Below are 22,050 nucleotides of genomic sequence, written 5' to 3'. Positions count from 1 at the left end.
AGGGGTCAGCTGATTCAGAAGGCTCCACATCTAAGGCAGGTCTTATCCATTTAGCTGGGATCCAAAGAGAACTTGGCTGGCATTCATATGGAACCCCAAGGGTCTGATGATCAGGATAGTAGGGGTCTGGAGTGGAATCCGGGTCACGGTGTCTACTCCTCTTGTTTACTCCCCGGTGCTTTCTTGACCCGTGAGTAATGGATCCACGTAGGTCGCTCCTTGATTCGAACCGCGGTGAAGGTGGTCAGCAGTACTTGGAAAGGTCCCTCCCACTTTTCTTGTAGGGGTTTTCCTAAAAGATTCTTAACATACACCTAATCACCGGGATTAAAAGGATGCAACTTACAGTTAGGTTGTTTAGGTTGGTGGTCAATCACCACCGCAGCATTCTTGTCAAATTGCTTCCCCACCATAATCACATAGTCATAAATATACTGATTACCTATTTGATTTACAGCGTCCCCATTTACAGTTTGCATAGCATAAGGTCTGCCGTACAGAATTTCAAATGGGCTTAGCCTTTCTTTCGATCTTGGCTTGACTCTCAGTCTAAGCAGAGCAATAGGCAAAGCTTGATACCAATGCAAATTAGTCTCCTGGCATATTTTGGCAATCTGCTGCTTAATAAGATGGTTCATCTTTTCCACCTGGCCGCTGGCCTGTGGGCGATAGGGCGTGTGTAATTGCCATTTGATTTGTAGTGCTTTGCTTATTGCCCTTACCACTTTTGCACAGAAATGTGTACCCCTATCCGAAGAAATGCTCTTCGGTACCCCAAACCGTGGAATGATTTCATTCAACAGTACTTTGGTCACTTCCCTTTCTTATTTGTTCTGCAAGGGAATGCTTCAGGCCACCCAGAAAATGTACCAGTTAATACCAGCAAATATCGAAACCCTCCTTTTCTTGGGAGCTCAGAAAAATCAATTTGCCACACTTCACCTGGGAATTTACCTCGATTTATGGCCCCTGGATGTATCTTAGTTCCTGTATTCGGGTTGTTCTTCAGGCACCTCTCACACTGGGATGTGACATGTTTTACAGTGGTGAACAATTTTGGTCCTGCTATCCGAGCCTGCAAATACTGATATAGCGGGTCCAAACTCCAATGGGCTTTCTCGTGTTCTGCTTTCATAAACTGCCACATCGTATTCCCTGGTATTATTAACTGTCCCGTTTCCAATTGACCCCAATCATTTTCTAACATTTTACCTTTATTTTTCTGAATCCACCTGTGATCTGACTCCTGATATTCTGGCCGAAAATTTGTGTCTAACTCACCTGGTACTAGAGCTGCTACTTTTATTTCTTCAGTTCTTGCAGCAGCTAATTTAGCCTCTGCGTCTGCTTTTCTATTCCCTATCTCCGGGATAGTGTCCCCCTTTAAATGTCCCTTACAATGCATTATGGCCACCTGTGCTGGGAGCTGGACTGCTTCCAGCAGTCGCAGGACCTCTTTTGCGTGTTTGACTGTTTTTCCTTGAGCAGTTAACAGTCCCCTTTCTTTCCAGATGGCCCCATGAGCATGTACGACGGAAAAGGCATACTTAGAGTCTGTCCATATGTTGATCCGCATGTTCTCCGCCAATTCCAGGGCTCGAATCAGAGCTATCAGTTCTGCCTTCTGGGCTGAAGTCCCTGCGGGTAAAGGGTTCGACTCAATTACCTCTTCTGCGGTGATAATTGCATAGCCGGCCATTCTCACTCCCTGCCTCACGAAGCTGCTTCCATCCGTGAACCAGTCGTCCGCATCTTCGAATGGTTCTTCTTTGAGGTCCGGGCGGCTGGAGTAGACGGCCTCAATTGTTTCCAGGCAGTCATGCTCGATCGGCTCTGCTGGGGCTCTCCCTTCTAGGAATAAAGCTGGGTTCACAATGTTAGTGACCTGAATAGTCACGTCATCTGACTCAGTCAAAATGGCCTGGTATTTTAAAAATCTGGAAGGTGACAGCCAGTGGTTACTTTTCTGCTCCAACACAGCTGAGACGGTGTGAGACACCAGCACCGTTACCTTTTGGCCGAGCGTGAGTTTCCTGGCCTCTTCGATATTAATGATTACTGCGGCCACCGCTCTCAGGCAGCCAGGCCATCCCTTGCTTACTTCATCCAACTGTTTGGAGAAGTAGGCCACAGCTCTCTTACGTGGTCCTAACTGCTGTGCCAGGACTCCTAGGGCCATCCCCTGTCGCTCGTGGGAGAACAGCCAGAATGGTTTTGATACATCTGGGAGACCTAAAGCTGGTGCTCTCATTAGCTCCTGTTTCAGCTTTTTGAAGGCCCCCTCTGCTTCGGGAGTCCAAACTAGGACACTCTTGGTCTCTTTCAACAAATCATACAGCGGTTTAGCGAGCATCCCGTACTGGTAGATCCATAGCCGACACCAACCTGTCATCCCCAGGAAGGCACGCAGTTCTCTCACCGTCTCTGGTTTAGGCATCTGGCAGATGGCCTCTTTTCTGGCTGCTCCCAGGGATTGCTGTCCTCTGGAGACTTCGTATCCCAGGTACACCACTTCTTTTTGCACCAGCTGCGCTTTCTGTTGGGAGACTCGATATCCACTTAAACCCAGAAAGTTTAACAGGGAAATAGTCCATGCAATGCACTCTTCCTCTGTCACTGTTGCTATTAGGAGGTCGTCTACGTACTGTAGGAGAGTGCCATCTCCCAGCAGCCTTTCCCACTGTTCTAACTCTTTGGCTAACTGATTCCCGAAAATCGTGGGGGAGTTACACCATCCTTGGGGTAATACTGTCCACGTAAGTTGGGTCTTTCTTCCTCTATCCACAAATTCCCACTCAAAGGCAAAAATTTTTTGACTCTCAAGAGCTAAAAGAAGGCAGAAGAATGCGTCTTTCAAATCCAATACGGTGAACCATGTCAAACTATCTTTCAGTTTAGTTAAAAGCGTGTATGGGTTAGCAACTACCGGATGTAATGTCTTGGTTATCTTATTTACTGCTCTCAAGTCTTGGGACTAATCTATAAGTTCCATTAGGTTTCTTTACTGGCAGAATTGGGGTGTTAAAATCTGATTCACATTCTATCAATAATCCTAATTCTAAGAACTTTTTAATTATGGGCTCGATTCCCTTTCTATCTTCTAACTTCAGTGGGTATTGTTTCCTAACCACCGGCCTTGCTCCAGGTATAAGTTCAATAATGATAGGTGTTGCTTGTTTTGATTTCCCAGGTGTATCAGTAGCTCATACTAGTGGGTATACTTCGCTTAGGATTCGCCTGATGTCATGATTCTCAGGCTTTGGTTCTACACAGCTGATTGTCAGGCTTAGAGCTGTGATTAGCTGTTCTTCACTTACTTGGAATTCCAATTTGTCTTTGTTGAACTTTATTATAGCTCTCAAATTTTCCAATAGATCTCTCTCCAATAAGGGCTTTGGCGAATTTGGTAAATACAGGAACTGATGAATTCTCATTTGTTTCCCAATTTTGTATTTGATGGGTTTCAAAAAGTAAGCTTTTTCTGGTTGGCCTGTTGCTCCCACAACTTGCACAAATTCATCACTTTTAGGTACCAATTCCTGATTTAGAACCGAAAAGGTTGCTCCCGTATCAATCAAAAAGTCCAATTCCTTTTCACCTTCTCCTAGCTCTATTTTAACCAGTGGGTCTGCTAGGGAACGGCCCACCGGTCCCCCTCAGTCGTTATCCTGTTGTGTGGCCGTAGTAGTGCCCAATAGTCTCTCCCTTAACTGGGGGCATTCCTGCTTCCAGTGTCCTATTTTCAGGCAGTACGCACACTGGTTTGGCCCTACTCTAGTTGGGTGGGGTTGGAGTCTCCCCCCCCTTCTTGCCGGATTGCCTCTACCTCTTCCCCTGGTTCCAGGTCCCGAGTAACCTGTATTCTGAGCTGCCACGGCTACAGCCACCACTCGAGCTATCCTCCTGTCCTCCTTTTTCTTCTCTTCAATTTTTCTATTATTATACACCTTCCATGCCTCATTTAGCAGTGTCTCCAGGTTTTTATTTGCTGGATGCTCAAGCTTTTGCAATTTCTTCCTGATGTCTGGATTACTTTGTCCTATCATTAATCTTAACAGGTGTTGTTTCCCTTCTTCCGTCGCTGGGTCTAGGGGTGTGTATTGTCTCATGGCTGCCCTAAGTCTATCCAAGAACTCTGATGGGGTCTCATCCTTTCCCTGCCTGATGTCATATAGCATTGACCAATTGATAGCCTTGGGGATCGCGTTACGCAAGCCCATTGCTATCAGTTTTCTATACTGCACTAACTGCTGATAGTGGTCTGCATTGCCCGGGTCCCATTCTGGTTTGCTGCTGGGAAAATTATCTTCTAGTCTCCCCGATAATAGTTGAGCATGTCGCTTTCCTGTTTCCAATACGAGTTCCCTTTCTGTATCTGTCAGCTCTGACAACATCACCTCTATATCTTCCCAATCAATATCCAAATTCTTTACTATTAATTCAAACCTCTTTGCTACTCCCTCCGGATTCCTTCTAAAATTCTTTGCCTCATCCCTCTAATTATTTAAATCATTGGTCGAGAACGGCACCTTTACTCTTGTCCTTTCCCCTACCATTGGCACAACTTGTCGGAGGGGAGCTATCGTGTGGTTCCCCCCCTCTCTTTGCTTTGCTTCTTCCCGTGCCACAGATCTGGTATAATACGAGTGGCTGATCTCTTCCCCGGGATCTTCTTCCTGTACCTCGGTGCCTTCTCGATTCTTTCTCTTTCTTCCGACCTTAACGGGCTAGCCTTCCCCCAACTCTTATCTAACTCCTGGTTTGGGGAGGGGCCCTGGATGGTATTCCCACAGGCTTATTTCACTCTCTTTTCTATTGTCCCTCCTTGTTAGCTTAAGACATCGCTGCCCAATGCTACATGCATCGCAGCAACGTTCTTTAGGTTTTGAGCCTTTCTTATCCTTTTCCAGGGCTAGTACCAGAGGGTCTTGAGGGGCTGCATTAATTCTACACTCTTTTTGCCACTCAGGTTTATTCTTCAGGGTGAAGAACATGTCTGCATACATCACCTCATCCCATTTATTGAGCCGGCGGAGGAAGAGCATTAGTTGTAAAATGGTATTATAATTAATTGTCCCCTCTGGTGGCCATTTCTCACCATCATCCAATTTATACAACGGCCACCACTGCGTGCAGTATTTAAGGAGTGTCTTTTTACTTATATTTCCTTCTGGAATCCCCCCTAAGTCTTTCCAATGCTTCAGAATACATCCTAAGGGGGTTTTCATATTTATATCTTTGCTCGGTTGACTCCCCATTGCTATTTTCTGGGTCGGTGTTTCTTATCTCACTAAGTAAATCTCCTTCCCACAAGCACTATATACTAGTTTATCTTAGCACCTTATTCATACAATATCCAAGCGCTTCGTCCTTTTCTGACCTGGCCTCTCGCGAGGGACAGGAACTGCAGAGCCGGACTCCCACTCGCTTCGCAGCCGGGCTGCGTCTCAGACACACTCTCTCATACACGGTGCCAATTCATTCAAACTGTCCTACCTTTCCGTTCTATCAGAATACACTGCTTTACCGTAAGATGTCGCCGGCAGACCGTAAGATACCGATATTGGTCGGCTCCAGGCCGTCACACACTCGCAAAACTGTAAATCAATAGTACGGTTTTGCCGATAATATCACAACAAATTTCAGACAACATAAAAACCACTAAACTCGTCCCTTTGCAAAAATCTTACAGTCAATACATCAAAGCATACAACAGGGTTAAACAAAGGTATAAAACGTATACACTCCTTCCAAGTTCCTCCAAGGGAGTGGAGAAAATTGGACCGAGTCCCGGAATTTAGTTCAGTTCAGATAAAAACAAAAACTGACCACTCTTTTTAACCCTTAAATCACAGTTTCAAACAAACCAACAAGATCAATACAAGAAGAACAAGTGCATCAGAGTCTTGCCTCTTTTTTTCTTACTCTCCTTATTATTTTTCTTTTTTTTTTTTTCCTCTTTTTTTTTTTTTTTTTTTCCTTTTTTTTTTTTTTTCCTTTTTTCTTCCAATTACCAAAAGGTACCCACCAAAGGCATCAATTACTGGTTAGCAAAGACACCAATTACCAAAAGGTACCCACCAAAAGCATCAATTACTGGTTAGCAAAGACACCAATTACCAAAAGGTACCCACCAAAGGCATCAATTACTGGTTAGCAAAGACACCAATTACCAAAAGGTACCCACCAAAGGCATCAATTACTGGTTAGCAAAGACACCAATTACCAAAAGGTACCCACCAAAGGCATCAATTACTGGTTAGCAAAGACACCAATTACCAAAAGGTACCCACCAAAGGCATCAATTACTGGTTAGCAAAGACACCAATTACCAAAAGGTACCCACCAAAGGCATCAATTACTGGTTAGCAAAGACACCAATTACCAAAAGGTACCCACCAAAGGCATCAATTACTGGTTAGCAAAGACACCAATTACCAAAAGGTACCCACCAAAGGCATCAATTACTGGTTAGCAAAGACACCAATTACCAAAAGGTACCCACCAAAGGCATCAATTACTGGTTAGCAAAGACACCAATTACCAAAAGGTACCCAAAAATACCAATTAGGGATTCTTTACCAGAGCGTCCTCTGGTTTACCCTCCGGTGGTCACGTCTGACCCCGTGTTCCCATAAAGCGCTTTATCCTAAAACCAATGAACAATGATAAAAAATACCTCTTTAATTTGGAGCAGGAGAAGCAGGAGATGCAGGGAACCCTTCGTCCACCAAAGAGCGCTTGGTCCGAGGGGGAGTCTCTTCTGACAAAAAGTCGTCAGGGGCGCCCAGAGGGTCCCAGCCCCGGACCCAGCGAGGGGACTCCTCAGATCCTGGATCCCCTGCTTCGTCCCATCTGGGTCGCCAGAAATGATGCCGATTTTTGCCCCAAAAGGCGAGAAATTACTGCTTAAGAGACTCAGTCAAATAAGCAGGAGGTATTTTATTACGACGTCGGAGAAATCCTAAAATGGGATTTCTAAATCTTTACAGCAAAAGCGTACCTTTTATACAGTTTTAGGTTTGGGATTACATCATATTCATGCATATACATATGGGGAGTGGTGTAGGCGGAGCGTGGGCGGGGACTTCTCTTTTGAGGATCTTCTCAGGGGTCGTTCCGGTCGGCCTTCATCAGCTTCGAGGAGTCTTCCTCTTTAAACTTTTGAACCTCTCCCCAAATTTGGTCAATTCCCGGTGTAGTTGGCTTAGTCTCCAGGCCTTGGCAAGGGTCTCAGGGTCAATTTGACATGTTGGCCCTAAACGTGCTTTACCCAGCAGTTCTTAACTTATCACTGTCTGTCCTTATCTCTTCCCTGTCATTGTGTTCCATACCTTACTCAATTTATTGCTCTATGTGATTTCCTAACATTGAATATTTCCCATAACTGCTTTATATTCTATGCTTTAACCCATCATCTCTTGAAAGTAACTGTTTTAGGGGCTTCAGGAGAAATACCTGAGGAAGATGTAAGGAAAGAAGCTGGATGGAGCAAGAGTAGAGATGAGGGGAAGCAGACCTTTGGAAGGCCACTGTCCTTGCACTTAGGATAGTTTAAGATCCCTAAGAAAGACTAGAAGTGAGATGAGACTGCACCAGTTTGCTTGGTTGGTTTGTTACCATAATGAGCTAAGCTCCACCAACTCTTTTCCAAGCTTCCCCTGAAGCCTGCAAATATACATTTGTAGGAATATTTCAGGAGCATTATCCATGTTGGTATGGCTTCCCTCAGACAAGGGCATGCTTTGTCATGTGGCTCTCTCTCAGTTTTCATTCTGCTCTATTCCAATCAGTGACATCCTGGGCATTCATTCAGAACATCCAGTTGTTTCTAGGTTTTAATACAATACCACGTTTGTCTGTTCTGTTTCTCTGTGGTAGAAAAATAAAATACCAGCATGCAGAATCCACTTGGTAAAACTTAAGCCTGTGACCAGAGCAGTTTGTACCTGTTATCTGTATGAGAGGGCCATTTTTGTCCATAAACCACCAGTGTGTCTTGTGGAGAAACTAATTTTGAAAGCATCCTGCTTAAGCCTTTTGCCTAAGGTTCTGAAATTCTCCTTGTCCCTTTGCAAAGATGACTTAGAGCAGCACTTTAGCACGTTTTTTTGATTCAGATGACTCTGAGGTGAAGGGGGGGACGTGTGTGTGCAGAGAATTCGATTATTTTGCTAAAGATAGCAGAGGAGAAGGGATAGTGGGGTGAACAAGTGGGTGGGTGGGGGAAACTGATATGAGTGGGGGAAATTGATATGAGGGATAGAATCATGGAGACTGGAGGAGAAATACCTGAAGAAGATGTAAGGAAAGAAGCTTTTAGATTGACCAGCTGGTTCAGTTGACTCTGAAGTGCAGGAGGGGACGTGTGTGCGCAGAGAATTGGATGATTTTGCTGAAGATAGCAGAGAGGGGTGGGTTTAACACACAGCCTGGAGAGCTGTGCAGCTCCTGGCACTGCTCGGTGTCACTGTGTACCTCAGCTGAAGGTGGCTCCGGGGGGCCGGGTGGAGCCCCAGCTGAACCCGGCTGTTTCCCTCTGCAGTTCCACTCCCACCAGCTGTTCCACGTGTTTGTCGTGGCTGGCGCCTTCGTGCACTTCCACGGGGTCTCCAACCTGCAGGAGTTCCGCTTCACGGTCGGAGGGGGCTGCACAGAGGAGGAGGGGATGCAGTAGGAGCCGCCTGCACTGCAGCCCCGGGGCAGAACCAAACGAGGAGAGCCGAGGAGAGCCGCCGCCGGCACGGGCGAGCAGCCGGGCTTAGCAACAGGAATACCTAAGAAGAATCCAAGTTTCAGCTGATGAGGCATGGAGCTTCATGGGGATTCTGACTAACCAAGATAAAATTCTATACCTCAAGCAATGGAATAAATCAATTTGAAGACCAGGAAATTCTGCAAACCTAATTTATTCTTGGGATCTACAGATTGAGCTACAGAGGACCCTTTCCAAATCGGCTTCTGTTCAATGCCATATTTATTTGTAGAATTGGGGAGGGATAGCTTAGCAGTTTCCTTTTTTTAAAAAAAAAAAGAAAAAAAGTCAAGGTTAAATTTATATCCTCTCGGAGGGTTTGGGCGTTGATTTTAGATGCTCTTTTGGGAGAAAAACAAAATGTAAATAAGATTTCTAACTTTCTGTTTAAATAAAATTTATATAAATGTTTTAAACGATGGGTGGGGGGAAAGGGTTTTTGTAAAGAATGCAACATGCAAGTACCACACACTGTTTCAATTTTGCACAAAATAAACAATTGCAGGAGGACCAGGTAAAATTCCCAGGAGTGAAGCTCGCTGGCCCTGTCGATTTTCCTAGTGGCCAGCATGCCCTGGGCAATGTGGGGTCCTGGCCAGCACCTGGAGTAGGTTCAGGACATGCACAGGAGTGTTGTGAAGGCTGGATCAGTCATGGTGTCATCCAGGTCACAGTGTGAGCACATGGATTTGCTCCAGTGCCTGGAAAGGTGCATCTGCTCCCTGCCCCAGTAGGGAGCCAGCTGCATTCCCAGCCTGTGTGCACTGTGAGGTTTGGGATCATGGATCCTACAGTTGGTTGGTTTGGGTCTCATCACAGGAACTGGAGCATGGTGGGATAACTGCATGTGAAATGGCAAACAGTCCAACTCCATCAGTGCCTGCCCAAGCCAGAGGCCCCCAGGGAGAGGATGGTTGCCATTTGCAAGCCTGCTTCGTTTGCTCTGAGGGATGGTGGTCATGGGCTTGTCAGGAGATCGTTGAGCATGTGAGGGGAAACAGAGGTGGGGTTAAGGTGGACTGGAAAGAGGAAGCTGTGTGCTCCAGGACTTGGAGTTAACAGGCACTGCAGACCTCAGGCACATCACCATCCTGTGTGTCAGGCTCCATATGCCAAGGCAGTTTGCAGGTTTTTCTTTTAAGGAGGAATAGATCCCTATTTTTTTTTAATAATTTTTTTTGGTCCTTAGGTCTGCTTTCCATCTGTGCTTTAGCAATGGGACTGCTGGTATTTCTTAAGCCTAAACCTGAGAGTTCAGCTGGATTGCTGTGGTGCAGACACACCTCCTATATAAGGGGAGGCAAATACCCTTCTCCTGTGTAATTGATGTAGCTTGAGCTTTGGAGCCCAGTCAGAAGCCAGACTGAAGGAGAATCTTTGGAGTCGTAAGGTGAAACTTGAACATTTTGTTTGTTATGGCACAGGTATTGCTTGGAGGCTTTAGCTGGAAATTCAGAGCAATTACCTCTCTCACAGATGAGTTAAACAGCTCATACCGTGCAGTATTTCACAGGGAAGGAAGGTAAAGGGTGGTTGGTTGTTGTGTGGGGTGGTTTTTTGTTGTTGTTGTTGTTGGGTTTTGGGTTTTTTTTTTTTAGATTCCCTCAAGTTTCAGTTTTCATTTTTCAAGGGAAAGAGATGGATTGCAAAGATCTTCCCATCCCCTGGATGTCACAGTGTGCTTTGGGGAGTTGCTTTGTCTCATGGAGTCAGGTAGGAGCAGAATGCCCTCCTAAAGCTGAGTGGGCATTAAGGCTTCACCCCTGGAGTGGAGTGAAGGCTCTGAGAGCAAGGTCAGCTGCAGAAGGAGGTGCTGCAGCAGCCTGCAAGTGTAGAGGGATGTGTTCTCAGTAGGATCCTGACCCTGGATGCCTGTAGGGCTGGCAGTGGTGTATCCCAGGTCTGTGGTATTTAAAGGAAGGAAAGGGCAGTATTACCTTGGATGTAAGGGCTAACAGCACTGGCTGGGGAGGTGCTGGAGGAAGTGTGCTGGTGTCTGAGCCAGGTGTGGTACATATCAGAATCAGAGCTGGCTGAAGGTGCTTTGGGATACCTCTGAACAGTACCAGCAGAAGCAGCAGCCTCCATCCTGGATCATCCCACGTTCACTCCTCCAAGGGTGATTGTAACCTGGTCCTACACAGCACAGAACTATTACAAAAACACAGTACTCCACCTGCTATTCTTAACCCAGTCTCTCTGTTCAAGAAGTTCGTGTGTTCCAATAAAAACAACCTAGCTGTGCACTTTTCTGTAGCTTTTGCTGAGAACTCTTCCCAGGTTGGCACCTGAATGCCTTACTCTCAGCAGTCAGAGGCTTGCTTGCTCTGTGTGCAGGTTATTGCCATAGAATAGTTAGGACCTACAGCTTCTTTCCTTCCCCATTAAATAGTGGCCTTGTTCAGTATATTTCTTTTTAACAATTGCTTACTGTTGGAAGCAATGAAGCACATTCTGGGGTTTTGATGGCTGGGGACTCTGGTGATGGTTCCATATAAGATGGGATCTTATTACTTGCTGTATTCTTAACTTCTGCTAATAAAAGAACCAAATTGATTATTGTCTGGTCTGGGTCTTTCTGCACCGTGTGGGCACGAGGGCTGGGGGGAAGAGGGGGCATTGCTGGAGACTTTGGTGGTTGTGGGCAAAATTTTAGGTGAGTTGAGATAAAGAAGTTCAGGAGGCTCGGACTTAAAATTCCTGCTGTAGAGGAAATGCCTCCCATCCTGTATGTGTGTAGAGGATTGATCATCTCCTCCTGGTGTGAGGGCTTAGGGGCTGGCAGGAGTGGGGTTGGACTGGGCAGGGAGAGGGGCTGGTGGTGGCCAGAACAACCTGTGCCCACTGGGCCTTCTGCTGTCCCTTGGCTGTCAGCTCCTAGTGTCTGGGAACTGCCTGGAAAGATAACACCTAATCCTGCTCTTGTCTTGGCTCACAGCAGCTCTGGGTGCCCACAGCTGAGCTGGGCTTTTTGTCCGTTCCTTCACTCAAGGTGAGTGTTCTGCAGTGGCTTGTAACAGAGACAGCTCCTGTTCATGACCTGGACAGCTTGATGGATGTCTCAGGATGGATTATTATTATTACCATTATTATTATTTTAATGAACAGTAAATTCAAGGAACGTGGAGAATGTTGGTATCAGATTTCACACAAATTACACTAAAAGTACCTGCCACATTTGAATATGAATTGGGTTTATTCTGTTTCCAGGAAGCAGAGTGATACTTAAAAGTTGGCTGGGCAGGATACAATTGCATGTCCCACCTCTTCTGTGTGTAGTTGTGTCCTTGCTCTGCCCTCTCCTGAGAACGACTTGCTTCATTCATTGCCAAGTACCTGAGTATGGATTAAAGTGCTGCAACCAAGGTGAGTGTCTGAGGCCACCGCCCAACTTTCTAGAGAAATAAATGAAGTGCATGATTAGGATGGAAGAGCTGACTGGTTTAGTTGAAGCTACAAAAGGCTTCCTTGCAAAATTGAGTTCTTCCTCCCTTTCTCTTTGTTTTTTTTTCCTACCCCTGCCTCCTGTGTGGCATCAAGCAACTTGTTTGAATCAAACAGTGCTGCTGTATCTGCCTGGAATGCCTGAAATTCTCTGGGCTGATTTCCAGGAGTGCAGAGCACTAATGTGGTTTGAATGAAGTTGCTTAAAAAGATGGATTCCTTGGAGAGTGTATGTGGTAATTCCTAGGTGCATATTGCTCTTGAAGAAGGAATACCGGCCTTGAGTGCATGGCAGCATGGAGAATGTCTCACCTGCTCATCTCCAGCTGTTTGGACAAGGAGCAGTGAAGGAGAAGTGCCCTGGGCAGCTGCTGTGAGAGTCTTGCAGTGTAAGCAGTTCCTTGTTCACCACTGAAGGTTGGTGCCTTGGGCAGGGATGGCGGGATGGGAGCCCAGCACTCCTGCACGGAGCTGATTTGCCTGCTGGATCTTATCACAGAGTCACAGAAGGTTTGGGCTGGAAGGGACCTTAAAGATCAGATGGTTCCAACCCCTCTGCCATGGACAGGGACACCTTTCCAACCAGACCAGGCTGCTCAGAGCCACGTCCAACCTGGCCTTGAACGCTTCCACAGATGGGGCACCCACAGCTTCTCTGGGCAACCTCTGCCAGTGTCTCACCACTGTCATAGTGATGAATTTTCTGGCGTTTCCAGAAGCTTCACCTTTGCCTTTCTCCAGTAAAATTCATGTGTAAACTACAGAAGCATTCGTAGTGCTGGGCTGGGAGATGCTTGCACTGGAGATTGGCCATGATCTCATTCAGTAGCAGCTTCACCTCTGTAGTGGCACCACTAAGCACAGAGTTTCTTTGCAGCTTAAAAACTGAGCTGGTCTGGTTGTAAATGAGATGGGAGAATCACTGGCCTGGCTGTGTTCCCAGAGCAATGCTGTGTTTCCTTTAGAGAGGCAAATGCCACCCAGCAGTTCCAGGGGCTGGCTTTGCTCTCACCTCCAACCCCTGCCTGTGTCCTGGGGGTTGTTGGTGCTGGCTGGAGCTGGGCTCCCCCAATCCCAGGTTTTCTCCGTGGCTGTGGCCAGGCTGCAGGGCTGGCACTGCCAGATGGGCTGTGGGGTGGCATCTGCTGCTGGCACAGGCAGCCAGCCCTCCTGGGAGGGAGTGGCACTGCCACCACCTCCCTGCTGGCTCCTGGCCACGGCGGCCAGCCCGGGGCTCTGCCCTGGCCCTGGCCCAGCTCCCCCATCCTGCAGGGACAGCCAGCCTGGGATTGCTGCCTCTGCCAGGGAGCCTCCTGCCAGCTTGGAAAGCGATCTTCTGTCCCTCAGGGCCTGGCAGGAGGAGGTGACAGCAGGCTCCAGCCCCCGCTGCCAGGGCTAGAGAAGGTCACTGCTGGCTGGGACACACAAGCAAGAGCAGCCGGGGGCTTTGGCCAGAATCCCTGGTGTGGGGGTGTGGGGGCTTCCCTGTCCCTTTCCTGCTGCCCGTGAGAGGCCAACGTGCAGCTCCTGCCACCATCCCACAGCCTTTCCTGGAGCCATGCACATCCCTCTGCTCCCTGTGGCACTGGTGGGAAGGACAGCAGCAGCTGCCTGGCCCTGCAGAGCCAAACAGGTCTAAAGAGAGGGCTCAGTGCCCAGCCCTCCTCTGCTGCCAGCAGGGCCTGCCTGGGGAAAGGCAGGGTGCCAGGGCTCCCAAAATTTGAGGCAGCAGCAGCAAGCAGAGCAGGAGGGGCTGATGACATTTCCTGTGGGTATTTACAGCAGAAACGTGCTTGGTGGTGCCCGAGTGGGGCCATCCCAGAGCGCTGTGGCTGTGGCTGATGTCACAGGGCAGTGACAGTGCTGGCCAAGTGACAGGAGGTGAAAAGGCCCCTGTCAAGGGCAGGCAGAGGGATGGAGGGACTCCCCAGTGCCTGGGGGGACAGGAGCAGCAATCCCCCCTCAGAGGGCCCAGCTGGTGATGGAGTGTTTGGCACACGGGTGTTTGATGCTCCTTCTCTGCTTCCTTTGGAGCATCTGCTTTGCACAGAAGTATCTGCTGCTGAGGCTGCCCTGAGCCCCCGTCCCCTGCAAGCAGAGGCTTGTGAGAGCCCAGGGTTTCTGTGCTGGCAGTGCCACTGGGCTCTCTCAGCAGAAAAAGCATTCTGGAAAATCCTCTGAGGTGTGCATGAAACCGAGCAGAACTGTGGTACTGGTCCTTCCCTGTGCCAGAGATGGGCACTCACACCCCACACACACTTCTTAACACGCCTGGGGTGTGTGGCTCCTGCTCTGCCCAGCCTGGCATGTGCCAGTCCCTTGCTAAATCTGAGCCAACTCAGGCCAGCCTCCTTTTGTGCAAACAGCTGCTGCAAATCCCACTGATTTCCCCGCTATTTTGTAGGATGAAGTCATCCCCGTGTGGCCACACTTGCAGGTGTAGCCAGCAGCCTGCTGTGCCCCAGCCATGATTCAGGGAGGGTTCATGTCTGTGTGTCTGTGTGTGTGATGCTGTGCAAGGTGTGTGTCCCTGCCCACCACAGTGCTTGGGCGAGAGCCAGACTTACCTCAGCCTGCAGTGCAGTGTTTGTGAAGCCTGGGAGGAGTGCCACAGAGAGATTTCAGCTCCCTGCCCCCTGCCTGTGAGGAAATCAGCTGCAGGACTGTGGCTTGTGAAGCCCCTGCTGTGTGCAGCAGTGAGGTGTGGGTCTGATGGACAGCTCTGTCTGCAGAACAGATTCCCACTCGGGAATTTTCTCCCATTGCATCTTCCCTAACAGAACAAACCCTGCTGCCTCTGGGTCTGCTTTGTGTGCTCACAGGGTGGATGGCACAGGAGGGACAGCTGGGATTTCTGGGATCAGGATGGCAGCAGGATGCTGCTCAGCTGGAAGTGGAGAGGGCTCCTCTCACAGCTGCTGTGCTGCTGGTTGGATGCTCTGGCCTCTGCTCACTGTTTGCTTTTGCTGACCTATTTTCATCTGCTGTGGCCAGCACATGGCTGAGGAAGCTGGAAGCTAAGGCAGCTGCTCTTCCTGGGGATCTTTCTCTTGCTGAAAGGGCTGTGAGTCACTGTCTCTGTCAGAGCATGAAATAGAATTTGCTTAACCCCGTGCTGGAGTGCAGATTTGGGTAGGTTTGATTATGGTCTGCTTTGCTGCAAAAAAAAATAAAAATAAAAAAATCCAAAACCCAGAAAGCTGTTCCTGGTGTGTGCTCAGGTTTGGGTCAGGCAAACCTTTGCTTCTATTTGTCAGTTTAAGAAATAATCCAGTTCTCATCCCTGTCCATTCCCTGCTGTTAGCACCTGTGGACAAACTCCCTGAGCCACCCAAGCCAGGTACAGCTCTCATCTTCTCTCTCGGTGCAGGTATCCCTGCAGGACCCTGTTCATTGTGGATTAGTGCACCTGAAGCCCAGCATGGCTCATCCAGAGCAGAGCAATGTGCATTTTCATGTCCTGTTTAAGCTCAGTGGACATGGGGCTGCTAATCCTTTCTGACAGGAGGTCATCCCTGAAAGGCACCAGGGGCAGGCACGTGGGGCTGGGGGAGCTGTGCCAGCCTGGGGTGCCCTGAGCCAGGGGCTTCTCCATCTCTGAGCAGCTCCTCGGCCTTGACAGCCGCCCCTTCTCCCTCTGTCCTGCCTTCACCTTCCCTGGCTGCTGCTGGCTCTGATAAAGTCACTGCCTCTGAAGCCTGGAACCTTCTCTCCACCTCCAGTTTTACTTCCAGTACTGCAGTGGCTCCTCTTTGCTGTAACAGTGCCTCCAGCCAGGCAAAACCCCACAGGGCAGCTCTAAGGTCCTGGAAGGTGCCTGCCAGGACCTGGCTGGGACTGATCCTGTCCCCTCAGTGTCAGGTGACCTGGGTGGCAAGAAGGACATGCCTGGAATGCACTTGTGGGTGCCTGATGTGCAGGGCAGGGACAGAGCTGCTGCGAGCATGAAGCCCTTTCCCATCCAGCTGCTCTGTGCAGCAGCTGCCCAGGAGTCCAGCCTGGCAGTGGTGGCAGTGGCAGTGGGTGACATGGTGGCCCTGAGAGGAGCCTGCAGCTGCCATGGCAGGCACGTGGCAGGGCACGAGTGGGCAGAGCTGCTCGTCAGGCAGCCAGTGAGGAGGGCCTGTGTCCTGAAGGAGGTGACGTCTTGCTGTGACAAGCCACACAGGGGGCCTGGAGGGGTGCAGGACACTCCCAAAGTGACCAGGACAGGCTCAGCCTTCGGGCAGTGCTGCCCTGGGGCCACCAGAGCTGTGTTTGCAGTCCCTCCAGCCACACCCTGTCCCCATGGGTTTCTGGGATTTGTGTAGGGCTGTGATGCCCACCAACCATGCTGAAGTTATGGTGTCTATGTAGAATATGCCATATATTTGTTTTTAATGAGATGGTATGGAACAGTTCATAAAAAAGAAAAAAAAAAAAGAAAAATGGGTTCTTCCCACCCATTGTCCATAAAGCTCTGTGAGAAATGGCCTGTGCCCACCAGCTGGGAATGCCAGGCCCAGGGCAGGGCACAACCAAGGGCAGCTGCTCCCAGGGGAAAAGTGCCTGTTTCTTGGCTGCTTCTGCAATGAGGAGAGCAGGTAAGTCTCTTGTGGTGGCTCATACAAAATCCCTTTCCAGAGGTAAGTTCTCATGCAGACAAGAACCTGGATGCTGCTCCAGCAGTTAGGAGAGGCCTCCTTGGCAGAGCTGGCGTGGCTGCAGCTCTCCAGCTGAGCTGTGCTGCCTCCCACTGCCCAGCCCAGGTGAGGCTGCCGCAATTCAGCTTTGGTGCCGTGTCCCACCCCCGAGAACAGGACAGGCCGCTTCCAGAGCCGGGCGCTCCAAATCCCGGTGGCTCTCGCTGAGGGACAGGCAGGTGGTGTCCCCTGCCCCTCCCGCTCTCCTAGAGCCAGCTCTGCCCCTCCGTGGGAGGCAGGCTGATGAGGAATGCTCTCCATGATGATCGCAGCATCCCCGGCTGTGAGCGGTGTCGGGGAGGAGCCGCTCAGCAGCTGCTGTGCCAGATGCCGTGCTCGCATCTCCTTTAGCCACGGCCTTCCGAGGAGCAGCAGCTCCCAGCGTGCTGGACCTTGTGGTGAAGGACACCTCGGGAAGTGGCGGAGGGTGTCCCAGAAGGGGACCCCATGTCCCCTGCACGGCTCTGTCCCGCCGGGTCCCGCCGCCTGCGGCGCGTCGCGGGCAGCGTCACCGCAGCAGCAGCACCAGGGGCAGGAGCAGCAGCGCCGGACACACGGAGATCCCAGCGGTGCCGCCGCAGTCCTGGGCATTCTCCTGCGAGATGGGAGACAAGGGGTCAGGTTCCCTGCTGCCAAGCCTGCCTGTCGCCTTCGGAAGAGGGAGCAATGCCTGTGGCCGGGAGAGCACCCCAGGAGCCAAGGAAGGGACTGGTTTATCCCTGTTGGCCACAGCAGCCCTCCGTGGGCTAGGAAGCCACATGGCTCCCGCCTCCGAGCAGGGCGTGTGTGTGTGTGTGTGTGTGTGCTTGCTCCCGACCCTGTGGTTTCCGAGCTCAAGCCCTTCCCAGGTGGTACAGAGGTGAAATCCTGCTAGGAAATCCTGCTAGGAGCCCCCTCGGGGCTTCACGGCTGTGTCTGGCTCCGGCCAGCAGTGACACACCCCATGCAAGGCTGCGAGAGGAGACACTGGTGCATTTTGGGCACCCAGCCGCCAGCTGTCCCTCCCTGTCCCGCTGTCCCGGGATACCTCAGGGTGGAAGGCGTGGCACGAGTCCGGCCGCCGGCGCAGCTTCTGGGAGCGCATCCGCTCGCACTTCACCGAGGCGTTGTGTGCGGGGCTGTTAAGGACCGGCAGGGCAGGGCATGGATGCCACACGCACCCTCGGGGCCCCCAAAAGTCTGGCCGGGTGGAACTGCGCCACCCAGGAGGACGAGGGAAGGGCGGGACACCCCGCACGGGCTGGAGACCTCTCCAAGCCAGGTCGTGCTCTCCACCCCCACGGCAATGGCAGCAGAAGGACATTTTCCACTCTGGCAAACACGGAGATGACGGGGCCCGTGGAGCCCTGCATCCCTGCTGTGCATGGAAGGATATATTTGACTTCTTTAGCATCCATTGGGACGGGTGGGAAGACGCTGCAATCGCAGACGGTGTCGGTGATGAGGAGCAGGAGGTTACTGCTGATGATCTGCTGTGCCACAAACATCCTGCAAGGGAAGAGCAGGTGAGAAAAAGCACAGAGCAAAGTGAAAAGTGAAAACAAAGCACAAAACTCTTCAGCCCAGAGCAGCAACCCTGGCATTGCCTGAACCACAGCAAAGAAACTGAAATAAAACAGAGATCACTGGAAACAGAGTGCCAGCAGAAAGCAGGAAAGACCAGTGGGCAGACCAGGGAGAGGTGTCATTTGCACTCCTTTTTGGCCTCCTTTTTGGCACTGAACTGTCTCAAATCTATAATTCCATGCTAGTCACAGAAGTCAAAATCAACCCAAGAACCCACCAACCAGCCAAAACCAAGACAAGCCCTCCCTAGATGGGGCAGCACATCACAGCAGATGACACCTGAGCAGAGCCTGGCTTCACCCAGAGGTATGTCAGTGCCTGTTTAATGTATATTTGTCAGTGCCAGTTTAATGTGTATTTGTGTGTGTGCTTGTACAGTGCAAGAGTGTCTCTATTCTGTGGTGCTGGGAGGAGCAGAGTTGTGCTAAAGTTCACATTACTGGAGAGAGAAATAGAGGAACCCAGTAACACTGTGAGCTACACTGGTGTGATGGGACTGACCAACTGGGGTTAGGCAGGGAGCCAGCATGTCCTGGAGCCACTGGGCACAGGGAAGGCTGGGGACACCAGGCTCTGCATGCCTGCACTGGTGGCAGGGCTTCTGGAATAGAAATACAGCCTTGTGGGGATGTGCCCACTGCACTGGCCAAGCTGACTGTGCTGGAGCAGTGCCCAGTGTCCCTGGTTATTCACCTGGCCTTGCTGCCTTCCAGCCTCCAGGGATTTGTGTGTCCCCTTTTAAAGGTGCTGAATGCCATGCACAGCAGCTGACCATGTCATTAGTGCTCCCTGACTAATGAGTGCCTGGGAGCTTTGGCAAGCAGCCTTCAGCCCATGCACAGATTCAGCCAGCAGGACAGAGATGTCCCATGCATCCATCCACAAGCCAATGTTTCTGCCCAGGATGGAGCACCCAGCCTAGCCCTGTTCCACCAGGAGCTTGTGGAATGTCATCAGGAATGCCTGCATGCCAGGCCCTGGCTAATGCTCCACACAGCCTGTGGCAGGGGTGAGAGGGTGTTTCACCCAAATACCTGGCTAAAAAATGCCCAAGATGCACCAGAGGCTGTAACTTCAAAGGAGCCAAGCAGGACACAGCCCCTGCTGCTCCATCCAGCACTGCTGAGGTGCTGCCTCCAGCAGGGGAGGGGCAGCTCCCAGGCTTTGTTTGCAGCAGAGATCTGTGACCCAGAGTCACTCAGTTCCTCTGGATCTGCCCAGAGATTAATAGAATATGTTGTTATCATTAAATCTGCAACCTCTTCTGAAGCAGTGTTTGGCAAGGCTCTGGTTTTCCTAGAGCCAGTGGAGGCTGTTTTTCTAAGCGTGAAGTCTTTCCTGCAGTTGATCCAATACTAAAGACTAGGTAGAATTGTTTTGTGGGTTTTTTTAAGAAGCAATCCCAGTCAGATCTGTTTGGAAAAGCTGGATCAGTGGAAATTAATCTTTTTGTCACCTTTCCACACGTGATTGCTGATGGCACTGAGCAACCACTGAAAACAGCCCCTTTTCACAATGACCTTCCTGTTACTTTTGACTGTCTAATCACTTAAAATGAAAATGGGTAATAAAAAAGTGGACTCTTGTTTTCAGCTCTTTCAGTCTAACACTTATTTTTTCCCACATCCCTGGTTTGTTTGTTTGGTTCTTTGGTGTTTTTGGTTTTTTCCTTTTTGTTTTGTTTTTGGGGCTTTTTTGTTTGTGGGGTTTTTTTTTGTTGTTGTTGTTTTGGTGCTTTTTTTTGTTTCATAAGAAATACAGGAAAGGGGGAAAAATGAAAAAAAAAAAGAAGAAAAGGAAAGCTAAAAGTATCGCAAAAAGGGAAAACTTTCTAAGAAGTTCTTTGCCAGAAACGTGAAAGAACAGAACAAGTTCCTTTCTGAAATCTTTGGAATGGCAAGATATATATATTTAAATCCTGTTCTCTTTGTTCTCCAGCCACCTCTGCTTATTAGCACTTTTTTACTGTTAAGAATCAGTACCATGCTCTCTTCACCTCTCTCTGTGGCCAGAGCTGTGGCTGCCGCGGTGGCTGTGCCACTGTGACCCTTCTGATGCTGCTGTCCCCCCCAGCAGCCCCGGGACGAGGTCCCCAGCTGGAAGGGAAGCTGTGGCTCTTACTTTTGGCAGTCTCCACAGTCGATGAGCCCGTTGGTCTCCTTGATGGCGGGCTCGTAGACGAACACGGGGTACTCGGTGTCGCAGGGCTGCAGCGTGTCGTGCTTCTTGTGCTTGTGAGCTGCGGGGAACGAGACAAGGACACATGTGAGGGGCACACGGGACCTGCCCGCGCTAAACGGGAACACCCCAGACTTGGGGATGGACTTTGGAGCAGCAGCGACCCTCCCAAGGTGGCCGGGAGCAGAAGAAGGGGACGGAGATGCTGCAGGGAGCAGCCGGGCAGTGATGCCTGCTCCCGCTAGGTGGTGTGGGAAAACCAGCCTATGCGAAAGTGCCTCCAACATCGCCACATCGCCACCGCAGCGAGCCCGGACCCTGCCGTGCCCACGCTGCAGCCGAGGGCCCGCAGGGGCCACGGCACCCACGGACCCCCTGGCCAGGCAGGCAGGGACATTCGGGCACAGGAACCGCCCTGTGCTCAAAGGAGCTCGGGGGCCCTGCTGGACCAGCCGTGACAGTGGAATCCCTGCTGCCTAAGCCAGCCCCGGTTCGTGCAGTTTTTAAACACTGAAAGCTGGGCTGGGCTGGGCCTCTCCCTGTGTGCCTGTGCCCAGGGCTGAGCTCCCATCAGCTGCTGATCCCTCCTGAGCCCACTGACATTTCACAGCGAGCCCACAGCAGGAAATTGGAGGGGCTCAATACGTGTCACGTTAAGAAGAAACCACCACCAGCAAACAGATCTGGCCTGAGACCACAGGGAAACAGATGACAGCTCTCAGGACCAGCAGAGAGCCAGCTAATGAACAGCTCTGGCTCCTGGAGGGAGCAGCTGCTCCATCACTCATCAGTCACACCCTGCAGGACTCCCAAACTAATTTGGGGATGAGGGGGAGCTGAACCACCTCACTAAGCCTCCCTCAAGAAGCGAGAGAGTTCTTTCTAGGAGTTCAGCAAAATCTGTCTTGCCTGAAACTACTGCCTTGGGCCCTTCTGGCAATTATTTTCTGCAGTTGGAGGTAGCAAAGCCAGCTCCTGCCTGTGCAGGACACAGGGGACTGCTGCTGATGGAAATACGAAGCTTTGTTGCTAGGGCAGAGGTGGCTGCGGCTCAGCCAGCAGCAAGCACAAGAAATGGTTTCTACATCAGCTTTGGGGCTGAGCACAAAGCCTCACTTTGCAGCCTCCCACCCACACAGCACCACGGGCAGGGCTCCTGGGAGGACCAGCAGGGAACGGGGTCCTCCTCACCTGGAGGACACCCAGTTTACCCCTTGCAGCAGAAGCGATGAGGATTTATAGAAAAATGCAGCAACCCGGGTTTTAATCAGCAAATGTGTGGTGAGAGGCATCGAGAGGGCATCTGTGATTGGATGGGTGATTTGCATCACTGTAGAGCCCTCACTGCTGAGAGCAATGGTCTCCTCTCCCCCGGCACTGCACTGCCGGAGCGGGCACCTCCCCGCAGAGCCTGCCCTCTGAACA

General features: G+C 50.5%; 2 protein-coding genes across 3 annotated transcripts in view; one reads left to right on the top strand and one right to left on the bottom strand.

The window, feature by feature from the left end:
* Positions 1 to 11,311, top strand: part of ADIPOR2 (adiponectin receptor 2) — a 55,334-nt gene extending 44,023 nt beyond the window's left edge. For both annotated transcript variants that reach the window (XM_066550062.1, XM_066550064.1), the window contains exon 8: positions 8,546 to 11,311. In XM_066550062.1, the coding sequence (XP_066406159.1) occupies positions 8,546 to 8,677 (132 nt within the window). In that variant the 3' untranslated portion in view covers positions 8,678 to 11,311. The remainder of the gene's footprint in view (positions 1 to 8,545) is intronic.
* Positions 11,312 to 16,662: 5,351 nt separating this feature from the next.
* CACNA2D4 (calcium voltage-gated channel auxiliary subunit alpha2delta 4) overlaps positions 16,663 to 22,050 on the bottom strand; it is a 119,845-nt gene continuing 114,457 nt past the window's right edge. The window contains exons 37-40 of the mRNA XM_066549571.1: positions 20,569 to 20,686; positions 18,257 to 18,369; positions 17,909 to 17,991; positions 16,663 to 17,476 (exon numbers count right to left, since the gene is read on the bottom strand). Of these exons, the coding sequence (XP_066405668.1) occupies positions 17,390 to 17,476; positions 17,909 to 17,991; positions 18,257 to 18,369; positions 20,569 to 20,686 (401 nt within the window). The 3' untranslated portion in view covers positions 16,663 to 17,389. The remainder of the gene's footprint in view (positions 17,477 to 17,908; positions 17,992 to 18,256; positions 18,370 to 20,568; positions 20,687 to 22,050) is intronic.

The sequence above is a fragment of the Molothrus aeneus genome, chromosome 5 (genome assembly GCF_037042795.1).
Source record: "Molothrus aeneus isolate 106 chromosome 5, BPBGC_Maene_1.0, whole genome shotgun sequence".
In the NCBI taxonomy this organism is placed as follows: Eukaryota; Metazoa; Chordata; class Aves; order Passeriformes; family Icteridae; genus Molothrus; species Molothrus aeneus.
Note: the sequence above shows the minus strand (reverse complement) of the source record. Positions and strands in the feature narration are given on the sequence as shown.